At 49.7% G+C, this 21891-nt stretch overlaps 1 protein-coding gene across 4 annotated transcripts in view; it reads left to right on the top strand.

Annotated features, from left to right (window-relative positions):
- RNF216 (ring finger protein 216) overlaps positions 1 to 21891 on the top strand; it is a 107100-nt gene that overhangs the window by 20403 nt on the left and 64806 nt on the right. For all 4 annotated transcript variants that reach the window (XM_045821028.1, XM_045821020.1, XM_045821006.1 and 1 more), the window contains 7 exons: positions 1203 to 1367; positions 6583 to 6697; positions 10996 to 11135; positions 12650 to 12700; positions 13551 to 13688; positions 15058 to 15206; positions 15710 to 15788. In XM_045821028.1, the coding sequence (XP_045676984.1) occupies positions 1203 to 1367; positions 6583 to 6697; positions 10996 to 11135; positions 12650 to 12700; positions 13551 to 13688; positions 15058 to 15206; positions 15710 to 15788 (837 nt within the window). The remainder of the gene's footprint in view (positions 1 to 1202; positions 1368 to 6582; positions 6698 to 10995; positions 11136 to 12649; positions 12701 to 13550; positions 13689 to 15057; positions 15207 to 15709; positions 15789 to 21891) is intronic.

Genomic DNA, 21891 nt, shown 5'->3' with positions numbered 1-21891 from the left:
TGAATGGGATTTCAGAATACACTTACATTTCAGTGGGGCCTCCCAGCCTGAGCCACTTTGAATTCTGTGTTTACCTTCTTTCACTGTAACTCGCTCTTCCCCGTCTCATGAACTTTTAAATCCTCCATATCTTTCATCCTGCAAAAGTAAGTTCCTAAAATGAAACAAGAATTTGCCAGAATTTTTTGTGTCATCTCAGTATTTTTTAACATTGAAAATTGAAAACATGAAGAATTTTAAACAGATAGGCGTGTCAAAAGATTATACGTTCATTACCTACATACCCAGCAGCAGTACCGTTAAAAGTGAACATTCTACCAAACCCACTTTGTCACATTTCTACCCCTCTGTCCGTCAGCACCTCTCTCTCGTGTTTTATTTCTTGTATTTTTACTATAGTGCATTTAAAAGTAAGTCATGCTCTGGCCAGGCGGCTCAAATGGAACGTCGTCCCGTACACCAGAGGGCTGTGGGCTGGATCCCAGTCAGGGTCACGGGTTCACGCCCTGCTCGGGGTGCGTGCATGGGAGGCAGCCAGTCGATGTTTCTCTCTCCTCTCACCCCTCCTCCCTCTCTCTCTAAAATCAGTTAAAAAATATATACTCAGGTGAGGATTTAAAAAAGTAAAATAAATTTTAAAAAATTGCAAAAGCATCAGTGCACTGCCCCAGGGTCTATAGTTCTGATGTAAGATTTATATACAGTGTGTACACCTGTGTAACCGAGTCCTGTATCAAGATATAAACAGTTTGACTTTTTGAATCTTAATTTTTGTCTTCATTTGTGGTCCACACAAGCACCTAGTGTAAGTAGTGAAGCGAAGTGTAGTGTAGAACGGCTTCATTGGGGTCTGTTGCTCCTACCTCTATCTCCCACAAATTCTTTTGACTTACCTCTCTTACATATTTTGTAGCAGGAAAAATTAATTTTTAAAAGCACTTTGAGGAAAGAAGATAACTAAAAGACTGGGTTCAAATCCCCAGCTATGCTTTTTTAGTAGTTCTGAGTAGCAAAACTGGTCTGTAGACTTCAGACAGCCACTTAACCTCTTTTCGTCACCATTCCCTCGTCTCTCCTCGGGGCTGGTCCCCCCTCGATGGGTGGCTGTGAGTGGGGCGCTTCCGCTCCGGGGCCCTCAGCCGACTGCTCTCCCGGGAAGCGCGCTGCCCGGTCTCTGATGCTGTGCCTCTCTCTCGTTCCAGTTGCCCGAGGTAGACTTTTTTGACTATTCCAAACTGGCTCCTCTCGACCAGCCCTGCTTCATCCAAGCTGCTGACCTCCTGATGGCCGACTTCAAAATGCTCAGCAGCCAGGACATCAAGTGGGCCCTGCATGAGCTCAAAGGACACTATGCAATCACCCGAAAGGTGCTCTACTTCGTCTGCTGGTGGGGTCACACCTCTTTGCTGCTTCTTCCTGTGATAACAGAAGGAAGAGTTCCCCTTGAGGAAATCGGGGCAGTTTATCATGGCAAAGGGCTGAGGAGTTTGTCAGGGTGGAGATAAATAGACAAAGGTATTTGCTGATCAGGAAGAACTGAATGAAAAGAAATGATGTATTAGAAGCAGCGAGGTCTGGCTTGACCGTGAAGACACGCAGGGTAATGGGTTTTATCGTGGAATGCACGATGGCTGGAGTATGAGAGATGGGTTCCTGTGCTGCTCCCCCCTCTTGTGCTTTCTGGCTGAGGGCAGGCCACACCGTCCTGTCTGGCCCAGGTGGCCCAGGTATCGGGCACACCAGGCAGAGTCTGCCCAGTGGGCGCTGGTTTGCCTCAGAAGGGAGTGAGAGCCCCCGCTTTTTATTTCCAGGGCCCTAAATAAGGTTCCACTCGAGGGCCTCCGTTCCAAGGCTTGGAAGAGGGCTGGTCACTAGTGGGTTGTGCGGACATGCCTCATTAGTGACGTCCGTGGCACGTGCCTCTTCCTGGGGGTCAGACAGGACGGAGCAAGCACCAGCCGAGCTTCGGTTGTCCTCTTCCTCTCTGCTGCCGCCATGCACTCCATGTGTTCCGCTGGGATTGTGGTGATTTCCAGCAAACATGTGCTCTTGTGCGGAGGAACAAACACACGTGGAGTTATTTTAGTGGTTCGAGCACCCACCGTGTCTTAACCTGAAAGAAGGTGAACCACAGGTGAATGCGACCTCATGCTGAGCCTAGAAGCCTTCCACCTTTGAGTTGCCAAGAAGATCCAGGCAAGTCTCAACAGACTCCAGATTGTAGGTTAATTTTAGATAGAATTACTCCGAAGGGAATACAGAGTTAGTGCTTTCTATTTCTGAGTCTCATTCCCTAAATTATCTGAGTAGGAGATGCCTGTACTGTCATTGAAAAGTGAATGAGCTTCCCCCAAAAATAACTGCAAGAAGCAGTTCCCTCATCTCGAGGCCCTGCTGGCACTGTGCAGCTGCACGTGCCTTACGCTCGTCTGAGCCCCCAGGGAGCCCCCAGAGAGCCCCGTGGAGGAGCGAGAGGGCTGCAGCAGGAGACGGCTCCTGTGGTCTCCGGTGGGCGGTCCTCATCAGTGATGCCCCTGCGAGAGGTTTGTTCATCGCACGGCCCACTCGTTATTTGGGTGGGAGGTTGTAGAATTTTGTGGCTCAGTTTCCCTCATTAATACCTTTCTTATCCCTTTATCTTCCTGGCCCTTTACATTTTTTATGGTGTCTGCTTGTTTTGGTGTGTATTTTGCAACTTTACAGGCTAGCTGAATGAAAGTGAGGTGTTTGAGAGCAAGCACTGTTTGGCAGAGGCTAAAACCTGCACCCAGTGCAACTTGGAGCTCCCCCTGCAGTGTGGGGACGACACTCGAGGGCTCTGCCCTCTCGAAAGTGACACGCACGTGGACGGGGGTGTAGCGGGCATGCCCAGAGACGACGTGTAACTAGTGAGAGCAACAGCGTGCCTTCCCTGCGCACGCTGCCCCCCAGACACGATGATAGCGCAGGGGAAGTGTGTTTGCCGTGAAGACAGTCGCGTTCCCCTGCAGTGTTTTTTCCTTTTCTTCTGGAAACATCAGGCGCCTGTGGAAAGGGTTGTGCTGCAGTGAGCCCGCGTGTGCGCGTCGCTCGGCGTCAGTGACTCCCAGCCACTGCCGGTCTCGCGCCGCCTCCCTCGCAGACTGTTCCGGAGCAGACGCCGAGAATCATTTCGTTTTCTTTTTCTTTTAAGACTTTATTTATTTATATTTAGAGAGGGGTAGGGAGGGAGAAGGAGAAGAAGGGAAACATCAATGTGTGGTTGCTTCTCATGCACCCCCTACTGGGGACCTGGCCGGAAACCCAGGCATGTGCCCTGACTGGGAATCGAACCTGCGACCCTTTGGTTTTCAGGCTGGCACTCAATACACTGAGCCACACCAGCCAGGGCCATTTTCTTTTCATCTATGACTGTCTCAGTGTTTACCTTTAAAAGATGAAGAATTTTTTTTGAAAACCATAATCAAAATGCCATTATTATATTAAAAATTATCATTATTAGGTAGCCAGTCAGTGTTGATATTTCCCTGAATGTGTCATGACAACCTGTTTGATCACGCTGGGTCCCAAGTAAAGTCTGTTTGTTTTAGTTGATTGACATGTTATTTAAATTCTTTTAATCTTTAAGTTTTTGCTCTTTCCTCCTCCCGGCTTGAGTCTCTGTTTATTTCTCAGCTTTTTTGTCATTAAATTCCTGGTACAGCGTTTGTAGGCCATTCTTTAAAGGAATTTTGGCCATTGCACAGATATTCTAAAAGTCTTAGTAGATCGTGTCCTGATTCTGAGATCTACCACCGCGAGTGGGTGTTTGATTTGTGAACGTGAGCAAGCCAGAGGACAAATGCCAGTTAATGGCGGGAGGGAATCTTAGCTTCCACACCCGTGTTCCTCTGGTAGGTTTCGGGGCGCTCTGTGATGGGCACCGGCTGTCCCCTGAGGACACCGGCATCGGAGCACGCAACTAGCTTCCCTCCCAAGAGCTGGATTCAGTCTGTTTGAGAAGATTAAAGAGAGAGATGAAAACAGTGCGATACTTAGTATCACAAAAGAGAGGTACATGAAAGCCTAGGAAAGAAGTGAAGAAGGTGGTATTTGAACAGAATCTCAAAAGAAGAGATGTTTTCAGTAGAGGAACACAGCAAAGGCTAGGAGGCAGGAAAAGCAGCTGCGGTGCCTTGGGGATTTGGAGGTGGGAGTCCCAGCTAGCGGCCTGGGCCTCTGGCAGTGCCAGTCTGTGACTAGGTCTTCCGTCACTGTTAAGGTTAGGATAGGGGATGATCGTTAATATAGCTATGAAAGTAAGGTTTCGGAGGCTCCTTTCATTTGTAGACAACATTTTGTTTTAGACACAGTTTCCTGACAGGTGCCAGTTTGTGTTTATATGTATGGGTTTCTTTCTGCTAAGTAGGAGCATTTAAGTGGGACAAAGGTAAGGGCCACAGTTTACTTCTGTGAGGAGCCTCTGTGTTCGTGTGTGGCTGCAGACCGGGTGGGCCACCAGATGTGAGCTCTGAGCTCACATTCCAGTTTGATTAGTTCCTGATAAAGGACAGCTACCTCGTTTATAAAATGCAAATTCTAACACCTGTCCTGTGTCCTTTTCTGAGTTTTCTTCACAAATGGCCCTTTAGGTGAAACTTGTTAGAAATTACTAGTCTCACAGCTGAGTACAAACATGTGACTTTAAGATTAGTGCCTGAGGGTTTGTAGGGAAGCCCTGGGAGAGTGGGAATTCAGGAAGAAGAGACAGAAAGCAAGGAGGAGGTACCGCAGCCCTGGAGGATGTTGATGGAGGTAGAAAAGTAGCAGGGTGAATGTTGCCCTTGGCCAGCTCTTGGTAAGGGTTGCCCTGAGTCTGGGAGCCCATAGGTACGTCAAAGAGGGGAGCTTTAGATCTGAGCTGGCTCAAGTTCAAGTCCTAGCTTTAATGAAGGGTTGACTGGGGGCAGGTTCATTCATTCCCTCTAAGCCCTACTTCCCTCTGCTGTAAAACAAGTGACACCCCCTCGGGGTCATTGTGAGAACTGACCGAGATAAGGAGCGGGAAGGTGCACAAGTCGTGCTGAGCTCCCAGGAGGTGCCGGTAGCAAATGGTAATTCCCTGCTGATGACCACACCTAGGGGCTCGGAAAGGAGAGGGTAGGAGGCAGATTAAGATGAAAGGTGATCCTTCCCTCTTCTGTAGCTAAAGTACTTTTTTTCTTGTCCTTCTGCCGTGGAATACACAGCTGTCTCTAAAATAAACCGGTCAGAATGAGCGTCATTACCAGCATCCCTATAACACACACACAGCCCGGTTAAAAGCTATGCAGGTGGCTGAGGGTATACCCTGCGCTACGGTATCAAGAGTCCAGTGGAGAAGGTAACATGACACAGCGTCACACAAATAAGTGTATCATTGCACCTGTGACAAGTATTTTGAAAGAAGAATGCGAGAGCGTGAGGACCTAAGGGGGACTGAGCGGCTCCAGGAGGGCCTCCTGGAGCCAACGACATTGAGTCATGAGCCTAAGTGTTGCATAAGTAGGAGCTGAGTAAGGACCCACGGAAGGTGGTGGTGTTCTCCCGGGGCGAGGAAGACTGCAGGAGAGCTAGTCTGGAGGGAGGATCACGAGTCCTGTCTGGGCAACATTGGCCAGCAAGTAAAAACAATTCATTGTGTGGTCGAATAGACACGAAATTCGGGGGGTAGGATCAGGGATGGGGTTTTGAGAGTCGTCGGCGTATGGAAGGTTACCCCCCAGCCTGGATGAGGTGCACGGAGGGACAGGGCTGCCTTGGGGACTGCCACAGGTAAAGCCCAAGGAGCGGAGGAGGCTGGTGGAGGAGGGGCAGGCGGGGAGGAAGCTGTCAGCGCCGCGAACCCTGTTGAAAGGGCAAGTGGGGCTGAAAGCCAGCTGTTCCAGTGAGCCCCGTGTTACATGCTGGATTAGCAAGTGGAAAGGTGGGGTTTGATCTTAGTTTGAAGTTGGAAAGTTCATGGGAAGTGAGCTGTTGGAACCTGTACAGACGACTCCTTTGATAAGTTCGCCTGCAAAGGAGGGGAAGGAGGCCAAGAGAGGAAGGGCTTTTCTTTTTTTTAAGATGACAAAGACTTTAGCACATGTAAATGCCTGTGGGAAAGATCTAGAAAAGGGAGGAGTGAAAGGTATGAAAGAAAGGGGATTGTCACTGGCCTAAGAGCTTGGTGCTCCGGGACAAAAGGGAGAGCCACTGGGCTGGCGGGGGCAAGAGTGGGACAAGGAGAAGCACCATGGAGAGGGAGAAGCAGAGAAGCACCATGTGGGCTATGCCTGTGAAGTACAGCTCGCTGGCCATTTGTTGAATGATTTAACTTGTACTTGCTCAAGGTCAGCTTGAGCAGTCTCTGTTAAGTTGCCCTCTAATTTGTCAACGGGCATTTTGGTTCTGCCGTTGTAGCAGTTTATGAAAGTCTGAAAAACCAAAGATATGAAATGCTGCCTGTTTCACCACTGCCTCTTTCTGTGCGCCCTGCAGGGGAGGTAATTAAAACCGAGTCAGCGCGAGGGTGGGGATTGCCTGCGTTTCACGTATTCTTGAGTCCCACCTACAGTGGTAACCTTTCCCTTTCTCCATTTTTAGGCCTTTTCTGATGCCATTAAAAAATGGCAGGAGCTATCTCCAGAAACCAGTGGAAAAAGGAAAAAGAGAAAAGAAATGAATCAGTATTCTTACATAGATTTCAAGTTTGAACAAGGTAAGGGCCAGCTGTGTGAGCGGCTGCGGTGCAGAACCGGTCCCTCCCGTGCACTTGGGAGGGGCGCTGCGGGCGGCTGATCAGTGTCCTCGAGCTCGGTCCGGGCAGTGGCCCTCACATGGACTGCTTGGGCAGCACCTAAGTATTTTAAAATAAAACGTGGCTACAGCTGCCATCTTCCTTCTTCCTGCCGAGGAGGCACGTGACAGGAGGATCCAGTGCGGGGTTGGAGAACTCCCGCCTGGCGAAGTGTTGGGGGGGGACTGGGCGTGGCTACCTGACCAAGTTAGCTTCTCACCAGTGAGACACTGTCTAGACCAGGGGAGAGGGATGGCTCACTGCCGAGGGCTGGCTCGCTCACATACCCGAAGAGTGGCTTCCCACAGGACAAAATGAACAGCTCAGAAGCAGCCACTTGTTTATTTAAAATTCTGTTATTCTTGTTGACGAAATAACTGCCCAGAGCTCTTCCTAGTTAGATCAAGTCTAATATCCCCAAAAGGTAAACATTTTGAATTTTACAATAAATTTCATCTGAGCTGCTTGTGTCCAAGCTTTTCCAATATATGATGTCATTGAGAGAAACCTTTTCTGTGTCTTTCTGTTGCATCTGCACCTAATTACATAACTTGGTTTTAGGGATGACTGTGTGGAGAATCCATGAGATAGCTGTAGGGTTGGAAAGTATTTGAATTTCTGAACTCTTCAGAACCTAAAAGGAAATGTTCTGGGCTCTGACCCCTAAGGTCCCCGAGCGAGTCTGTGAAGCGGTGCCCTCCCGACGTGTCACTGTCACATGTCTGTGGCAGAAGGAGAGAGTGGGGACAGTGCGTGAGTGGCTTTTCGTTCAGCTACATGTGTCCACACCTTGGACGAGGCCTCCCTGACGCATCGTCATGTCGTATCTGCTCCTGACTTCCAGGGGCAGGGGAAAGGAAACGCCACATCGTCGGACCATCCACTCCCTTGTCCGTCTGCTCTGTCTTTTAGAACGTTCTTTTCTTATCGAGCCAAAGGGTATCTTCCTGAAATCTGCCGTGGTTGTAGCTCTTGCCTCTGGAAAGACTTGGAAGCTGTCTGTTGCCACTCGTCTTCCCGATTTTCCTTTTGTGTGTGCCCTTGGCTAGCCTGTCAGTGTCTCCTTGAGAGCGCGGGTGCAGCGGGCTGGAGGAAGCACTCCAGGTGAGGCCTGCTGTGCAGAGGCGGCCGCTGGGGTTCCGCTCTGCGGCTGAGTCTGGAGAGCCTGAGAGTGTCGCAGCTTCGTGTCGCCCCTTTGGCTCACGTTAGGCCCTCGTCTGTTCACCCACCTTGTTTTTAAGCCACTAACCTCTCTCCGCTTTGATGCATGTGACATCTTTCCCCGTTAACCTCATCTTGTTAGCCTGGGCCCATTGTTTTGGGTATACCCCTCTTAATAGGGGAACTGGGAGTAAGAAGTAGAAAACATACTTGGTTTCTGTAGGTTTAGTATTTATGACTTACAGATGCACATAGCCTTGTTTGACAGCAGCTCGTTAAAAAGCACATAGGCTACGAGTCCTTCATCTGACGCAGCGATCCCACGTTTCGCCTTCGTGGCTTGTTTTCCGCCCGGTCACCGCTGTTCGGGCTGCACGTTGCTGAGCTCAGAGGCGGAGACAGGGTTCCCCCTCAGCTCTGCTGTTCATGGTCCTCGTGAACTGACCGCCGCACGGGCTCCCGGGAAGAGTCTGGAGAGAGTCTGGATGCATGTGGATAAAAACGCAGCCTGTCCTAGCAAGGCGGACCAAGAAGAAACAGGACCCACAAATGACGAGTGTCGGGAGTGCTCGCTGTCTGCAGGGGCATCGGTCCAGACCCTGCGGATGGGTGTCCGGAGGGAAGCGCTGTGGAGAACTTTCACAGTGCTGACCACCTCGGTGGCGGGGGCCAGTTACTCAGAAACACGAACTGCCAGCATTTGCCCATACGGAGCAGATAATTTAAAGAGCCCCACAGCTATGAAGGAAACTGAACGCATCATTTTAAATCTCCCCAAAAAGAAACCTCCAGCCCTAGTTGGTGTCACTGGAAAATGCTCCCAAACGTTTTCACGAGAGTGAACACCGATTCTACACCGTTCCTTTGAGAAAAACAGAAGAGCAGGAAACATCTCCTGGTTCACTTTACGGTGCTAGTGTTACTCGGATGACAAAACCAGAGGAAGACGCTCAGAAAAACTACCGACCAGTTATTCCTCGTAAACATAGATGCGAGGATGTTTAATAACAATATTAGCAAATAGAACTTACATATACATGCATGAAGTGTGTTTATATAAATATGTAAAAATGTATTTTAACGTGCACCAAGACCGAGTAGGGTGTATTCCAGGGATGCAGGGCTGGTTCAGTGTTCAAAAATGATGTTGGTGCATCCACTGTATTGGTAGACTCAAGGAGAGAAGGTACCTGGTCGTATCAATTGATGCGGAAGAGGTGTGTAACAATACTAACATCTGTTCACGGTTAAAACTCCGCGAGTTAGGAATTGAGAGGAGCTTCCTCGGCTCGATGTCTACAGTGAAATCTGTTCTGGCATCATACTGAAGGGTGAGTCTGTCCCTCCCGCCCCCGAGATGGGAGTACGGGAAGGACGGCCTGTGTTCACCGCCGCTCACCACAGGCCCGCAAGTTCCAGCCCGCGCAGCACAGAAAAGGAAACAAAGGTACAGGTCAGAAGGGAGAAATGAAACTGTCTCTTCAAGCAGATGACGTGATAAGTGTGCATAGAAAACTTTAAAGAATCTACCTCAAACTCCTGGAACTGTTAAATGAGTTCAGTACGGTTGCAGGATATAAGATCGGCCAACAAAAACCAATTGTATTTCTTTCTGCTAGCGATGAGCATGTGGAATCAGAATTTAAAATACACCACATACAGTCGCTCCGCCCAAAATTAAATGCTTAGGTGCAAAGCTGACAGTGTCATCGGGACTTTTGTGATGGAAACTGTACACCTGAAGGCAGGCGAAGAAGTTACAAATACACGGAGACACGTGCTGTGCTCACGGTTGGGAAGGTACAAGTCCCACAGGCAGACCTCGTTTTACTTCCCTTCGCTTTATTGCGTCTGCCCTTCCATCAACGTGCAGGCAAGACCCTCCACCGGCAAAAAGAGAACAGCTTGCTGAAACCTCAGGGGACGGCTACCATTGTTTAGCAATAAAAGAGTTTTTTTAACTAAGGTGTGCACTTTTTTTTTTTTTTTTTTTTAGATACAATGCTGCTCACCCTGACTGCTGAACAGAGTTAAGTAGGGGCAGTCAGTCTGCCTGACTTCCAGACTGGCTCCGTAGCTACGGTGGCCGAGAGCAGGCTGACAGGGAAATAGACGTGCAGATCGATGCAAAAGAATAGAGAACAAAGAAAAACTAGTTTTCTAACTTATATTTTATTTTTATTTAAAAAAGCTAGTGAGGATGAACAAAGAAAACCGTTTCAGGAACCTTACATAGTAGGTATTACATGGGCTGCGAACGTGAGCACAGACGCAGTAAGATTTGTGAAGGCAGAAATTTACGAGGAACAGGCTGTTGTGAGGAAATAGGAAATCTGGGTGGAGTAGAAAGTTTTCTAGGAAGTGTAAATTATCAAATCAACAGAACAAACAGAAAACCTGAACAGACCCGTTTCACATGACGTGATGTTCATCACTCTGTGGTCTTCGAAGTGTTGTTCACTGTGAACCTGGGTATTATTCTCTCGGCCCTTCCGTTCGCTGTTCTGTTTGGTGTGCGCCTGCCAGCACGGCGGAAACGGAAAACCGGGGGCCCCGGGCGCCACCGCGGCTGTGCAGTGCCTCGGCCTCACGTGTTGCTGGGGGAGGAAGAGCGTGCGTGGGAAGAGCCGCACTGGAAAACTGGCTCTGTGTTCTAAAGCCGGTCCAGCGATTTCATTCCGTTGCGTGGGCGCGACTGATTGCGGCTGTGTGCTCAGTAGCCCAGTTTATACTGGCCCCAGACTCCAAGCCCACCTGTTCTCTGTAGAGGGCGGGTAATAAGCCGGTGCACTCGCACAGCACAGCGCAGCACTGACAGGATAAGAGAGATGCTCTAATTGGAGCATGGGGGGGAAGAGACGTGAAAGTCAGGGAGAGCACGTGGGGTCGGTAAGGGGCCGGGGTGGAGCCGGATTCCCCGGGCGGCGGGGCACGCAGGGGAGGAATGAGGTGCGCTGCAGGATCGGGGGTGGGGCCCAGGCCCCGAAGACTCGAGGCTGGCCTGCCTGGGCTCCTAGCGGACGCCCATCTGCATGACGTTGCACTGTCGTGTCTTCTAGGTGACATAAAAATAGAAAAGAGGATGTTCTTTCTGGAAAATAAGCGGCGACACTGTAGGTCCTATGACCGGCGAGCCCTCCTTCCAGCTGTGCAGCAAGAGCAGGAGTTCTACGAGCAGAAAGTCAAAGAGATGGCCGAGGTAGGAAGACGGCGTGGGCGTGTATCTGGGGCTCGGGCTCGCTGTTGGGGCTTAGTATGGAACTTCGACGATTTGCATTTTCTTGTGTGTGGTTAATTTGAATAAACTATTCAGGTTTTACTTATTTATTTTTTAAAGATTTTATTTTATTTTTAGAGGGGAAAGGAGGGAGAAAGAAGGAAACATCAGTGTGTGGTTGCCTCTCACGCACCCCCTACTGGGGAGCCGGCCCACAACCCAGGCCTGTGCCCTGACTGGGAATCGAACTGGTGACCCTTTGGTTCACAGGCCAGTGCTCAGTCCACGAAGCCACACCAGCCAGGGCTAAACTATTACTGTTTTTAAAACGAAAAGAAAACTGAGTTTTGTATTGATACTGACTAAAGTTCACAGTTTCATACATCAGATTTATGGTAGAGAATTTTAATTGGAGCTTAGCAGCCATTTCTGTTTGACTTTTCTCAGTGTCTGATGGTGGAGAAAAACCAGAGAGGGAGTCCATTACGCTCTGTAATTCTCCCAAACATGCTACCAGATGGCGAACAGAGTATGTGTGTTGGCTACTAACATGTGTTTTCTAGACCAGCAACTCTGGAAGCATGACCCATGAACCCCTAGCCGCCTCCTAGGCCCTTCAGGGGTTCTGCGAGGTCAGCTCTCTAGGAATCATGATAAGACACGGCTGACTTTTTCACTGCGGAGAATTTATACAGACAGAACAAAAGCAGTGGTGCCTTAGCATGAGTCAAGCCAGCAGCACCAAATTGTACCAGAAATCATAATTTCCTTCACCACCACGCACTCACATGTTTTCAGAACATCCGTGTCCCCTGATGCAGCAGATGATAGGTGGGCTGGTGACTCAGTGACAGATGGGTCAGGACGACTTGTCCAAAATTCTGATTTCTAAAACATCTGCGTGAAAGAGAAACTTGTCGGTTGCCCCTCACACACTCCCCGACAAAGAACCAAACCCACAGCCCAGGCATGTGCCCTGACCGGGAGTTGAACCGACTGCCTTTCACTTTGTGGAATGTCCAGCCGGCTGGACCGCACTAGTCAGCGCCCCAAAATTCTGGTTTCTGTTTGAGATCTGCAATTTCATTTCATCACCGCCACAAACAGTCATCAGTTTTGAGGGAATGTCTGCCAAATATCTAAAGTTTTTGCTGTTTTTTTTTTTTTTCTTTCCCCCCACGTAAAGACGGTATTCTTTTTTCAAAGAAAAAAGTGCCTAATTCAGCAGCTTGCCGCTCGCGGCACCAGGGCTTCTCCCGGGACGGCCGCGGAGCCGGGCGCAGCAGGAGCACTCGCACGGTTCCCCGTGATGTCAGAGTGCCGGAAAGATGATGTGGGGGTCAGAATCTGATAAAGTAGATTCTAAACCGCTCAACTGTGTAACTGAAGAGAAGACTGTTAAGAATAGCTGTTTATGTCTGTGGAAATAAATTGTAAACGGCTTGTGACATCTTTACTAAACTTCTCCCTGCATGTCTGGCTTGTTGGTTCCTCAGCACGAAGACTTCCTGCTTGCTCTGCAGATGAACGAAGAGCAGTATCAAAAGGTATTTTGAAAACTCACCTAGTTCGTTTATTCCGGTATTTTTCATAGGCTGTGTTCTCTTACCACATTTCCTCAGGGTTTTGATGGCACACTCGTCCCCAGATAGGCGCCCCTTGTTCCGCCGAGTGTGTAAGCGCAGTGCAGTCGGCACTGGAAACCTCACCTGCGCCCTCCTGCGGGAGTGGGCGGGGCTGAGGGGAGAGGATGGGGGCGGGGGGGGGGGGTTCCCTGTCACGGGACGCTGCCTGCGGCCCACTGAACGGGCTCTTGCAGGCAGACTCAGAACTCAGACGTCACTCAGAGTGGAAGCAGGGGTCTCTCTGGCCTCAGGGCCAGGGGCTCTGGCGCTCCCTCTGTCCTTCACGTGCGGCCTTTGCCGACACGGTGGGGATGCACTTGGACTGCTGCCTTAGTTGGCTCCCACGGTTACTGGAGACAGAGCGCGGGTTGGGATGTGGTTTCCCGCACTGCGCTTTCCCAGCAAGACTGGGAACGGCTTTTGAGATAACATTGTTCGTGCCACTTGTCCCTGCCTCTTAACATCGTGTTAGCAGTATAGCCTGATCGCAGGGGGTATGGTTCTGCTGGCACCATGGAATTCATGAACAGGATAATGGTAAACAAAAGGTGACACCAAAAAACACCCCCAAAAGTGAAGACCTCACGTTCGTTAACTACGTGTCAGTGCTCGTACTGGCGTCCGGAGCTACGTTTGTGCAGCAGACAGCAGCTCGTGGTTTCCCGGCTCCCGGGGCAGCTCTTCACCTCAGGGTGCAGGCAGGGTAGGGGGGCGAGCCCCGCTGCCCCTGCTTACGTGGGGGTGTCTCACGTGTGCTTGTGGCGGCCCGCAGGACGGCCAGCTGATTGAGTGCCGCTGCTGCTACGGGGAGTTCCCGTTCGAGGAGCTGACGCAGTGCGCGGACGCCCACCTGTTCTGCAAGGAGTGTCTCATCAGATATGCCCAGGAGGCCGTCTTCGGGTCCGGAAAGGTAGGAACCGCGGGCCGTGCCCACAGGTGGGAGACGCGTGTGCAGACGCGTGTGGACATCCCCCCGTGGGAGCGCCTGCTCCGTGCTCCGGAGCGGGTGGAGCCCTGCTGGGACACGACAGTGCGTGCGGGTGCTCGGCAGCCCGGCCCGTGCGACCGCCCGTGCTGGTCCCCGGCACAGCTGGTTTCTCTCGGGGAGCCATGCCCTCCCCTGCCGCAGCAGCACCTGCTGCTCCCCTCGGCTTCCGGTGCGGAAGGAAGACAGGGGACGCGCTCAGAAGGAGAGGGTCTTGCAGCCTGTTTGAAGGTCTGGGAGTGTAAATTAGTATTTTTAACAGGTTCTTTACACATTTTTAAAGGACTTTATAGTTGTAGTAAAATCAGTAACTATTTTATATGCAATCATACTTCACCTTTCAAAGTCAGTTTCTCTTGACAATAGCATAATAGGGGAAGGAGTTTTGTGTTGTGTTAATGAACATTTAAAAGCCCAAATTGCCTTTCGTAAATACCCACCAATACTTAAATCATTCAACATCAGTTATCTGAAGGTAGTTACAGTTCAGTCAAGACCCGAGGAACAGTTATGAGCAGGGGGTTGTGATTGGCAGAACAATGCCCCGTCTGGCCCCCCGCCCCGTGGGCATCCGCCTCCTCGTCCCCAGAACCCGAGCCTGTAGCACCTTCCCCGGCCCGGGGGAATGGAGATTGCTCCTGGTGTCACCTTAAACTGGGGAGATGGTCCTGGAATGTCCAGGTGGGCGCAGTATGTTGGCAAGCGTCCTCAGAAACGGACAGGAGCAGCAGAGGAGGTCAGAGTGCTGCAGTGTGGGGCCGCAGCCTGCTGTGAGTGGCTGCAAGGGTGAAGTTCGGAGCCCTACGGGGTGGGGAACTGGAGGCTTTCCACACAATCCCGGGGCTTGGAGTGTGCCGTCCATTGGTTGCCCCGCCCCCCGCCCCTCCCCTCTGCCTCCCAGGGTGTCTGGGCTCCGCCTTTCCGGGGGGCTCTAGTGGGAACCATCGCCAACGTGCTGCGCTCGAGGGTCTCCTTTTCAGATGCTGATTGTGGCCTCCCCCTCCACTCCGCTGTGCCTGTCACCCTTCCTCACCCGCCATCCCCCCTTGTGTATTGGGGTTCGGGCTGATGGGGGTCCTCTGGGGGCGTCAGAGAGGGGCCTGGTGCTTTGTTTCCTAGTTCCCTTGCTGCTCAGAGAGGAGAGGACGGGCAGGTCTGTATCGTCTCAGAACCTGTGTTCCTAACCACCAGCCACTTGCTCTAGCTGCATTTAACCACCGAGGCCTTCCGTTTTTCCGAAACGGTGGTTGAAACTTCTCGTTCTCCTTTGTGCCCCCTGACCTCACCGTCCTAGTCGGAGCTGAGCTGCATGGAGGGCAGCTGCACGTGCTCGTTCCCCGCCAGCGAGCTGGAGAAGGTGCTGCCCCAGACCGTCCTGTGCAGGTACTACGAGCGCAAAGCCGAAGAGGAGGTCGCTGCGGCCTACGCCGACGAGCTTGTCCGGTGAGTTCTCGGAGCCCGAGCGTGTCACCTGTCGACTCACCCTCCGGCGGGGAGGCTGCCTGGGCCCTTGGGCCAGGGGACGGAAATTCTGTGGCAAAGCGTATCTTCCCGATTTTCTGGCATTTCTTGCTGAGCAGTAAAAGAATTGGTAATGGGAAAATCTGCAGTTCACACTTTTGCCTACATTCCTTGGCGTCCTAACCATCTGCCTTGTAGGCACAGGCGCTGTACGTTGGGTTGGAGGAAAGGTGACAGATGTGGGGTGGGAATTCTCAGAAAGGTGTGTGTATGGCGTGGTTTGCACTGGGACGGGACCCAGATGGCACCCGCATTTCCTGGAAAGAGCCGGCACAAAGGAGAGCCTCGGTCGTGCTGCCATGAAAAGACGGGAGTGAAAGGGGGTGTGGCCATGCAGCTGAGAACGCCATCGCAGCGTGGACGTCGTGTGGAACCACACCCGGCTTTCCTGTTGGAGTAACGTGCCTCTGCTCTTGTGACTGCAGGTGCCCCTCCTGTAGCTTCCCCGCTCTGCTGGACAGCGATGTGAAGAGGTTCAGCTGCCCCAACCCTCGCTGCCGTAAGGTAGGGAGGCAGACTTTTTTCTACATTCATATTTGAATTATGGCATTACGAGCTGTAACGGCACAGACATCTCCTGGTTATCTGCGTGATGACCAGAGAGAAGGGTTTGAGTACTCCTCTTTTCAGGAAAGCAAATGAAGATCGGTATTTGGTGAGTGGTGGTTGACATGGTAACAGAAATGGGGCCAGTTGTGGAACTGCAGTTGCAACGCTCTGGCTCTCCGTGTTGTGCCATCTTCCCGTAAGGGCACTGCCACGTGAACTGTGATGTGATGAGTTTTGTGTTCTTCCACAATGCCAGCATTATTCTTGGATTCTCTTTTCACCACCCCGTTGTGCTCCACGAGTCTCGTAGCCTGCCGTTTCCAAAGTCCTGACCTCACTGCTTTGATTGAGGGATGGGGCATCATGGCGGCATCTGTTACGTGGGGTAGGTCATTCACTTCACTGTTCTCGTGAGGAATGATTGTGTTTGGTGAGACTGAAGCTGCCCAGTCACCTCACCGTTCAAAATGTTTCTTCTCTTTAGACGACTATTCTGTGAATTAAGAATATCTTAAATTTGTCAATGGTTTATAAGCCACTTAGAGTTTTTAATGTATATTGGCATCCACTTAACAAATGCCTTGTTTTTTTAAGATTTTATTTATTTTTAGAGAGAAGGCAAGGAAGGGAGAGAAAGAGGGAGAAACATCGATGTGCGCGAGATACATCAGTGATGTGCGAGATACATTGATTGGTTGGCTCTCGCACGCCCCCAGGTGGGGGCCCCGCCTGCAACCCAGGCGTGTGCCCTGACTGGGAAGTGAACCGGCGACCTTTGGGTTCACAGGCGAGCACTCAATACACCGAGCCACACCAGCCAGGGTTAGACAAGTATCTTTTAAGCAGTTTTTCTAAAACACAATAGCATGATCAGAATTGAAAATTATATCTCTTCCTTGAAATGAAAGTAGATATTGGAAAAGGAAGAAAGAAACTAAACTAATGGACATTTTTTATTTCAATGTTAACATTTCTGTGTAAAATCTGAGTGTATTCTTATAACTGATGTGTTTGTTTAGTAATGCGTCCCCTCCTCAGGCTGTTGCTATAACAACTGTCCCAAGAGTCTCTGGCGTCTTAGAACTAAGCACACGGAGGGACTGACAGGCCTAAGACGCAGAGAACAAGGAGACAGCAGCCAAGGGAAGGAAGGGGTGGGGGTGAGGTGCGAGTGAGGGTGTTAGAGTGTTCCGGGTCCGAGGAGCAGTAGCATCCTGGACGCTGACTGCACTGGGAGTGTGGAGGGGAGGTTCACGAGCCGGGTGGGGCCGGGGGCCGGTGGCCTTGCCACTGCTGTGAGGCCGGGGGCGAGGGGGTGAGGCACAGGGAGACCCGCTTGGCTGTCGAGGGCTCCAGCTGGAGACACATACCAGCGCCATCCTGCCGGAGTCTCCCTGGACTGATAGGACGGCACTGGGGTACATTTTCGGGTGTGATTCCGAAGTAGACGCCCTAGTGAAAGTGCTTGTGTACGACTTAGAAGGCCAGTGAGGAGGAGCGGCCGTGGTTCTCCAAAGGCCATTGCAGACAGTCACTGGGGCACACAGTGAGTCTGAAACAGCGCCCACGAGTGTCAAGACATCCAGCCTGGGGTGCCTGTGAAAGCCTCCCAGAGGTTCTTAAGACCCTAGGCAGAAACACCAGATATTCTGCTTCACCTCTGTGGGAGAAATACGGGTGCCGTGTTGAACTTGGAGGTGACCGTGTAGCTTCTTCTGGCTAGTGAAATGTGAGTGTGGGTGAAAGAGGTCACTTACGTGAGAAAGCAGTAAAAGCGTATGCTCCAGAGTAATGTCAGCGAGATGGTGGAAGAGACAGCCTCAGACCCTTCTTCCCCCGAAGTAGCCCTTATTCATCAATACACAGACTGGTTCCCGTGGTGAGAACGCCAGAAACCAGCTAACAGGCTCTTGTACTCCGAACAGTGGGAAGCTAGCTGCAGTGAAACCTGTTACAGGAAAACCTTGGAACTCACACCACAGCCCTCCTACCCGCTCGTCTTGGGGGAAACTCTTAACCCGGAGCTCCTCCCTGGGAAGGGAGTGAGAAGAGTGGAACGTGCCCCTAACGTTCAGACTTCTCAAGGGGCCACCCAAGGGGCTGGCTTCTCTCTTCCCTGACTCGAAGCCCTGACGGGGAAGGGCCCCGGGTCGGGCACTGAGAACAGAGGCGGTGGTTCGAACTGGCATACACTCGCTCAGCATTGCTTCCCCTCCGCTCAGTGTGGGAGGAAACCCCCAAGTCCTGGCGTCTCCCTAAGCAGGGAGAGCGTTGGAGTGGGTGTCCAGCATTCCAGCTGTTGGAGGACTGTGCGAGGGCCTGGCCTCTGTCTCACCTGGCCCCAAAGACTGACAGGCCTCTGAGAACAAAGAACTGGGCATCTTCAGCAGCCCCGGAGAACCTGCACTGCTGCAGACAGACACCAGAGGGAGCAAGAGATTTTAAGCTGCTGAAAATAGAAAGGAGCAACACCTCTCTAATTGGTAGTTGACAGAGTCCAAAGAAGACTTGTTCTCAGAAAAGGCTTCAGAGGTTCTTCAGATCCAAGCCAGGTGAAGATTTCTCCCTGAACAAAGTCTATAAAAAGTAGGAAAGATGACTTTTTCAGATGTGTGGGTTCCCACACAAAGTAACCAGGCACAAGAAGAAATGTGGTCCAACAAAAAAAACAAATCTTTAGAAACTTACCCTAAAGATAATGGAGGTATATGAATTACTTGACAAAAATTTCAAAAACATGGAGATGCACAGTGAGCGCAGGAAAATGGTATGTGGGATGATGAGAATAAGAATGTGAAAGTATCAGCAAAGGGAAAATTTTATTTATTTACTTATTTGCTTACTTTCAGCCTCACCCAAGAACATGTTTATTGATTTTCGAAGGGAAGGGAAGGAGACAGAAAGAGAGAGAAACAGCAGTTGGCTGCCTCTCACATGCACCCTGACTTGGCACTGAGCCTGCAGCCTAGGTATGTGCCCTGACTGGGGACTGAACCCATTCAGTTCACGGGCCGGTGCTCCAACCAGCTGAGCCACACCAGCCAGGACGAGAAAACATTGAAAAGAATCGAACAAAATTTGGAGCTGAACAGTATAATCAGTGATTGAAAATTTCACTAGAAGGGTTTAACAACTGACTTAAGCCTGAGAAAGAGTCAGCAAACACAGGTTATTTGAAATTAATGAGTGAAGCAAAAAGGGAAAAAAAAAAAGTAAAGAAAGCTTACGGGACATATGAGGCACCATCAGCCAGACCACTGCATGTGTTTAGAATATCCCAGAAGGAGAGGAGAGAGAGAGAAGCAGAAAGCATGTTTGAAAAAATAATGGCCAGACTTCCAAAATCGGGTGAAGGAAGTAGACGTCCAGACTTAAGAAGCCAAATGCACCTGAATTAGGACGGAATAAGACATTTTATAATCAAATTGTCAAAAGTCAGAGACAGAATTTTTTTTTTTTAGATTTTGTTTATATTTAGAGGGAGTGGAAGGGAGGGAGAAAGAGGAGAGAAACATCAGTGTGTGTTTGCCTCTCATGTGGCCCCCAGTGGGGACCGGGCCTGCAGCCCAGGCATGTGCCCTGAATGGGAATCGAATTAATGACCTTTTAGTTTGCAGCCTGCGCTCAATCCACTGAGCTACACCAGCCAGGGCGAGACTTTAAAACAGCAAGAGAAAAGCAGATTGTCATATACACTGGAGATCCCAAAAGATTCTCAGTAAAGCAGAAACCTTGCAGGACAAAAGAGAGTATGCTGTATTCAAAGTGCTGAAAGAATAAAAGAAGAAACTGCTAATCAAGAATACTGTGTCCAGCATGAGTTTTCTTTATTCGCAGATAAACAAAAGCTGAGGGAGTTTATCACCACTAGACCTGCTGTAACAAGAAATGCTAGAGGGACTCCTTCCAGTTGAAATGAAAGGATGATGGATAGCAACACAAAAGTTCGTAAAGGTGTAAAGCTCATTGCTAAAGGTAAATATATAGGCAAACAGAATACTGTAATGTGTGTATATGATGTCACTTTTAACTCTGGTATAGAATTTTAAAAATCAAGAGTATTTAACTATAAAAATGCTTTTTATAGTTAATGGGTACACAATATAAAAGATGTAATTTGTGGCACTAACCTGAAGAGGATAAAAGAGTAGTTTTTGTATATGATAGAAGTGATCAGCTTAACACATGATGTGATAAATACGCGCAGGGGAAAGTGGGAACGGAATCGGAGCATGTCACCACAAAACAATCAGTGAACCGTGGAGGCAGCAAGGGACAGGCAGACTGCAGGACAGAACAAAATGGCAATAGTTAAGTTCTTCCCTATCAGTACTAACTTTAGCTATAAATGGATTAAACTCCCCATTCAAAGGACGTAGAGTGGATAAATGGATTTTTTTTTTTAAAAAGAAGTAACGGTATCCAGTTATGCACTGTCCACGAAAGACTCGTATTCAGTGGCACACACAGACTGGAGGTGCAAGGGCGGGGAAAGAGGACATCGTGCTCGGTGGTGGAAAACTGGTAACTTGTCTGCTGAGGTCAGCAGAAGGGCAAGGAGGCCCACCGGCCACTTCTCTGTGACGTCCCTGGAGGTTCTGCGAGAGCAGCAAGCCATAGGAAGTAAATAAAAGGCATGCAGGTTAGAAGGGAAGGGGTAACGTTACCTCTGCTTGCCGATGACATGATAGTTTATGGGAAAACATCAACTGTGAAATTCCACTTTTTACAAAACGGTTAGAACTAGCAAATTCAGCAGAGTTACAGGATACCAAATTAACAGGCAGGAATCAGTTCTGTTTCTTTTACACTACCAAAAAAAATCCAAACATGAAATTAAGAAAACAGTCCCATTTATAGTAGTATGAAAAGGAATAAAATACTTAGGAATAAGCTTTAACCACGGAGGTGAAAGATCTGCACACTGAAAACCACAAAACGTTGCTGAAATACACAAGTGAGTGGAAAGACATTCATGGTCATGGGTTGGAAGACAGTACTGTTAAAACATCATACTGCCCAAAGCCATCTAAGATTCAGTGCAAGTCCTATAAAAATCCCAATAACATTCTTTACAGAAACAAAAAATAATCCTAAAATTCACATGGACCACAAAGGGCCGAAATAGCCAAGACAGTCTTGAGAAAGAAGAACAAAGCTGGAGACCTGACACTTCCTCACGTCCAAGCGTATTGCACAGCTTGCAGTAGTCAAAGCAGTGCGGTCCCAGCAGAAAGACAAACACAAAGACCAGTAGAACAGAATGGCGAGCCCGGAAGTAAACTTGTGCGTGTATAGTCAGCGATGCCGAGACTACTCAGTGGGGAAGGGACGGTCACTTCAAACAGTGCTGGGGAGACTGTGTAACATGTGCAAAAGAATGAATTGCCCATTATCGTCTTAGAAAGCAACTCAAAATGAATTAGACAATTAAATGTATGACCTGAAACTATAAAACTTTTAGCAGAAAACAGGGAAAGTTTGGTGATTTTTCTGGATATGACACTAAAAAAGCAGACAGGAAAAAAAAAAAAAGACACCTGGCCGGTGGGGCTCGTGGACTGAGTGCCAGCCTGCGAACCAAAGGGTCACCAGTTCATTCCCAGTGCAGGGCACGTGCCCAGGTTGGGGCCAGGTCCCCAATGCGGGGAGTGCGAGAGGCAACCACACATCGATGTGTCTCTCCCTCTTTCTCCCTCCCTTCCCCTCTCTAAAAATAAATAAGTAAAATCTTTAAATAAAAAAACCAACAACAACAACAAGTATCAGCAAGGATGTGGAGAAATTGAAACCCTTGTGCATTTTTGGTGGGAATGTAAAACGATTCAGCCACTGTGGAAAGTAGTATGGAGTGTCCTCAAAAGTAAAAAATAAAATTACTGGATGCAGCAATCCTGCTTTAGAGTAGTTGTCCAAAAGAATTTAACACAGATCTCGAAGAGATATTTGCACTTGCGTGTTTATCGCAGCTTTATTCACAACAACCAGGACATGGAAACAGTCCGAGTGCCCAACAGTGGATGAATGGGCGAAGAAGACGTGGTCTGTCCACACAGTC

This window comes from Phyllostomus hastatus, unplaced genomic scaffold, assembly GCF_019186645.2.
Source record: "Phyllostomus hastatus isolate PE091 unplaced genomic scaffold, TTU_PhHast_1.1 phas_contig_150, whole genome shotgun sequence".
Taxonomy (NCBI): Eukaryota; Metazoa; Chordata; class Mammalia; order Chiroptera; family Phyllostomidae; genus Phyllostomus; species Phyllostomus hastatus.
The sequence above is the reverse complement of the archived record's forward strand: the minus strand, read 5'-3'. Positions and strand labels throughout refer to the sequence as shown.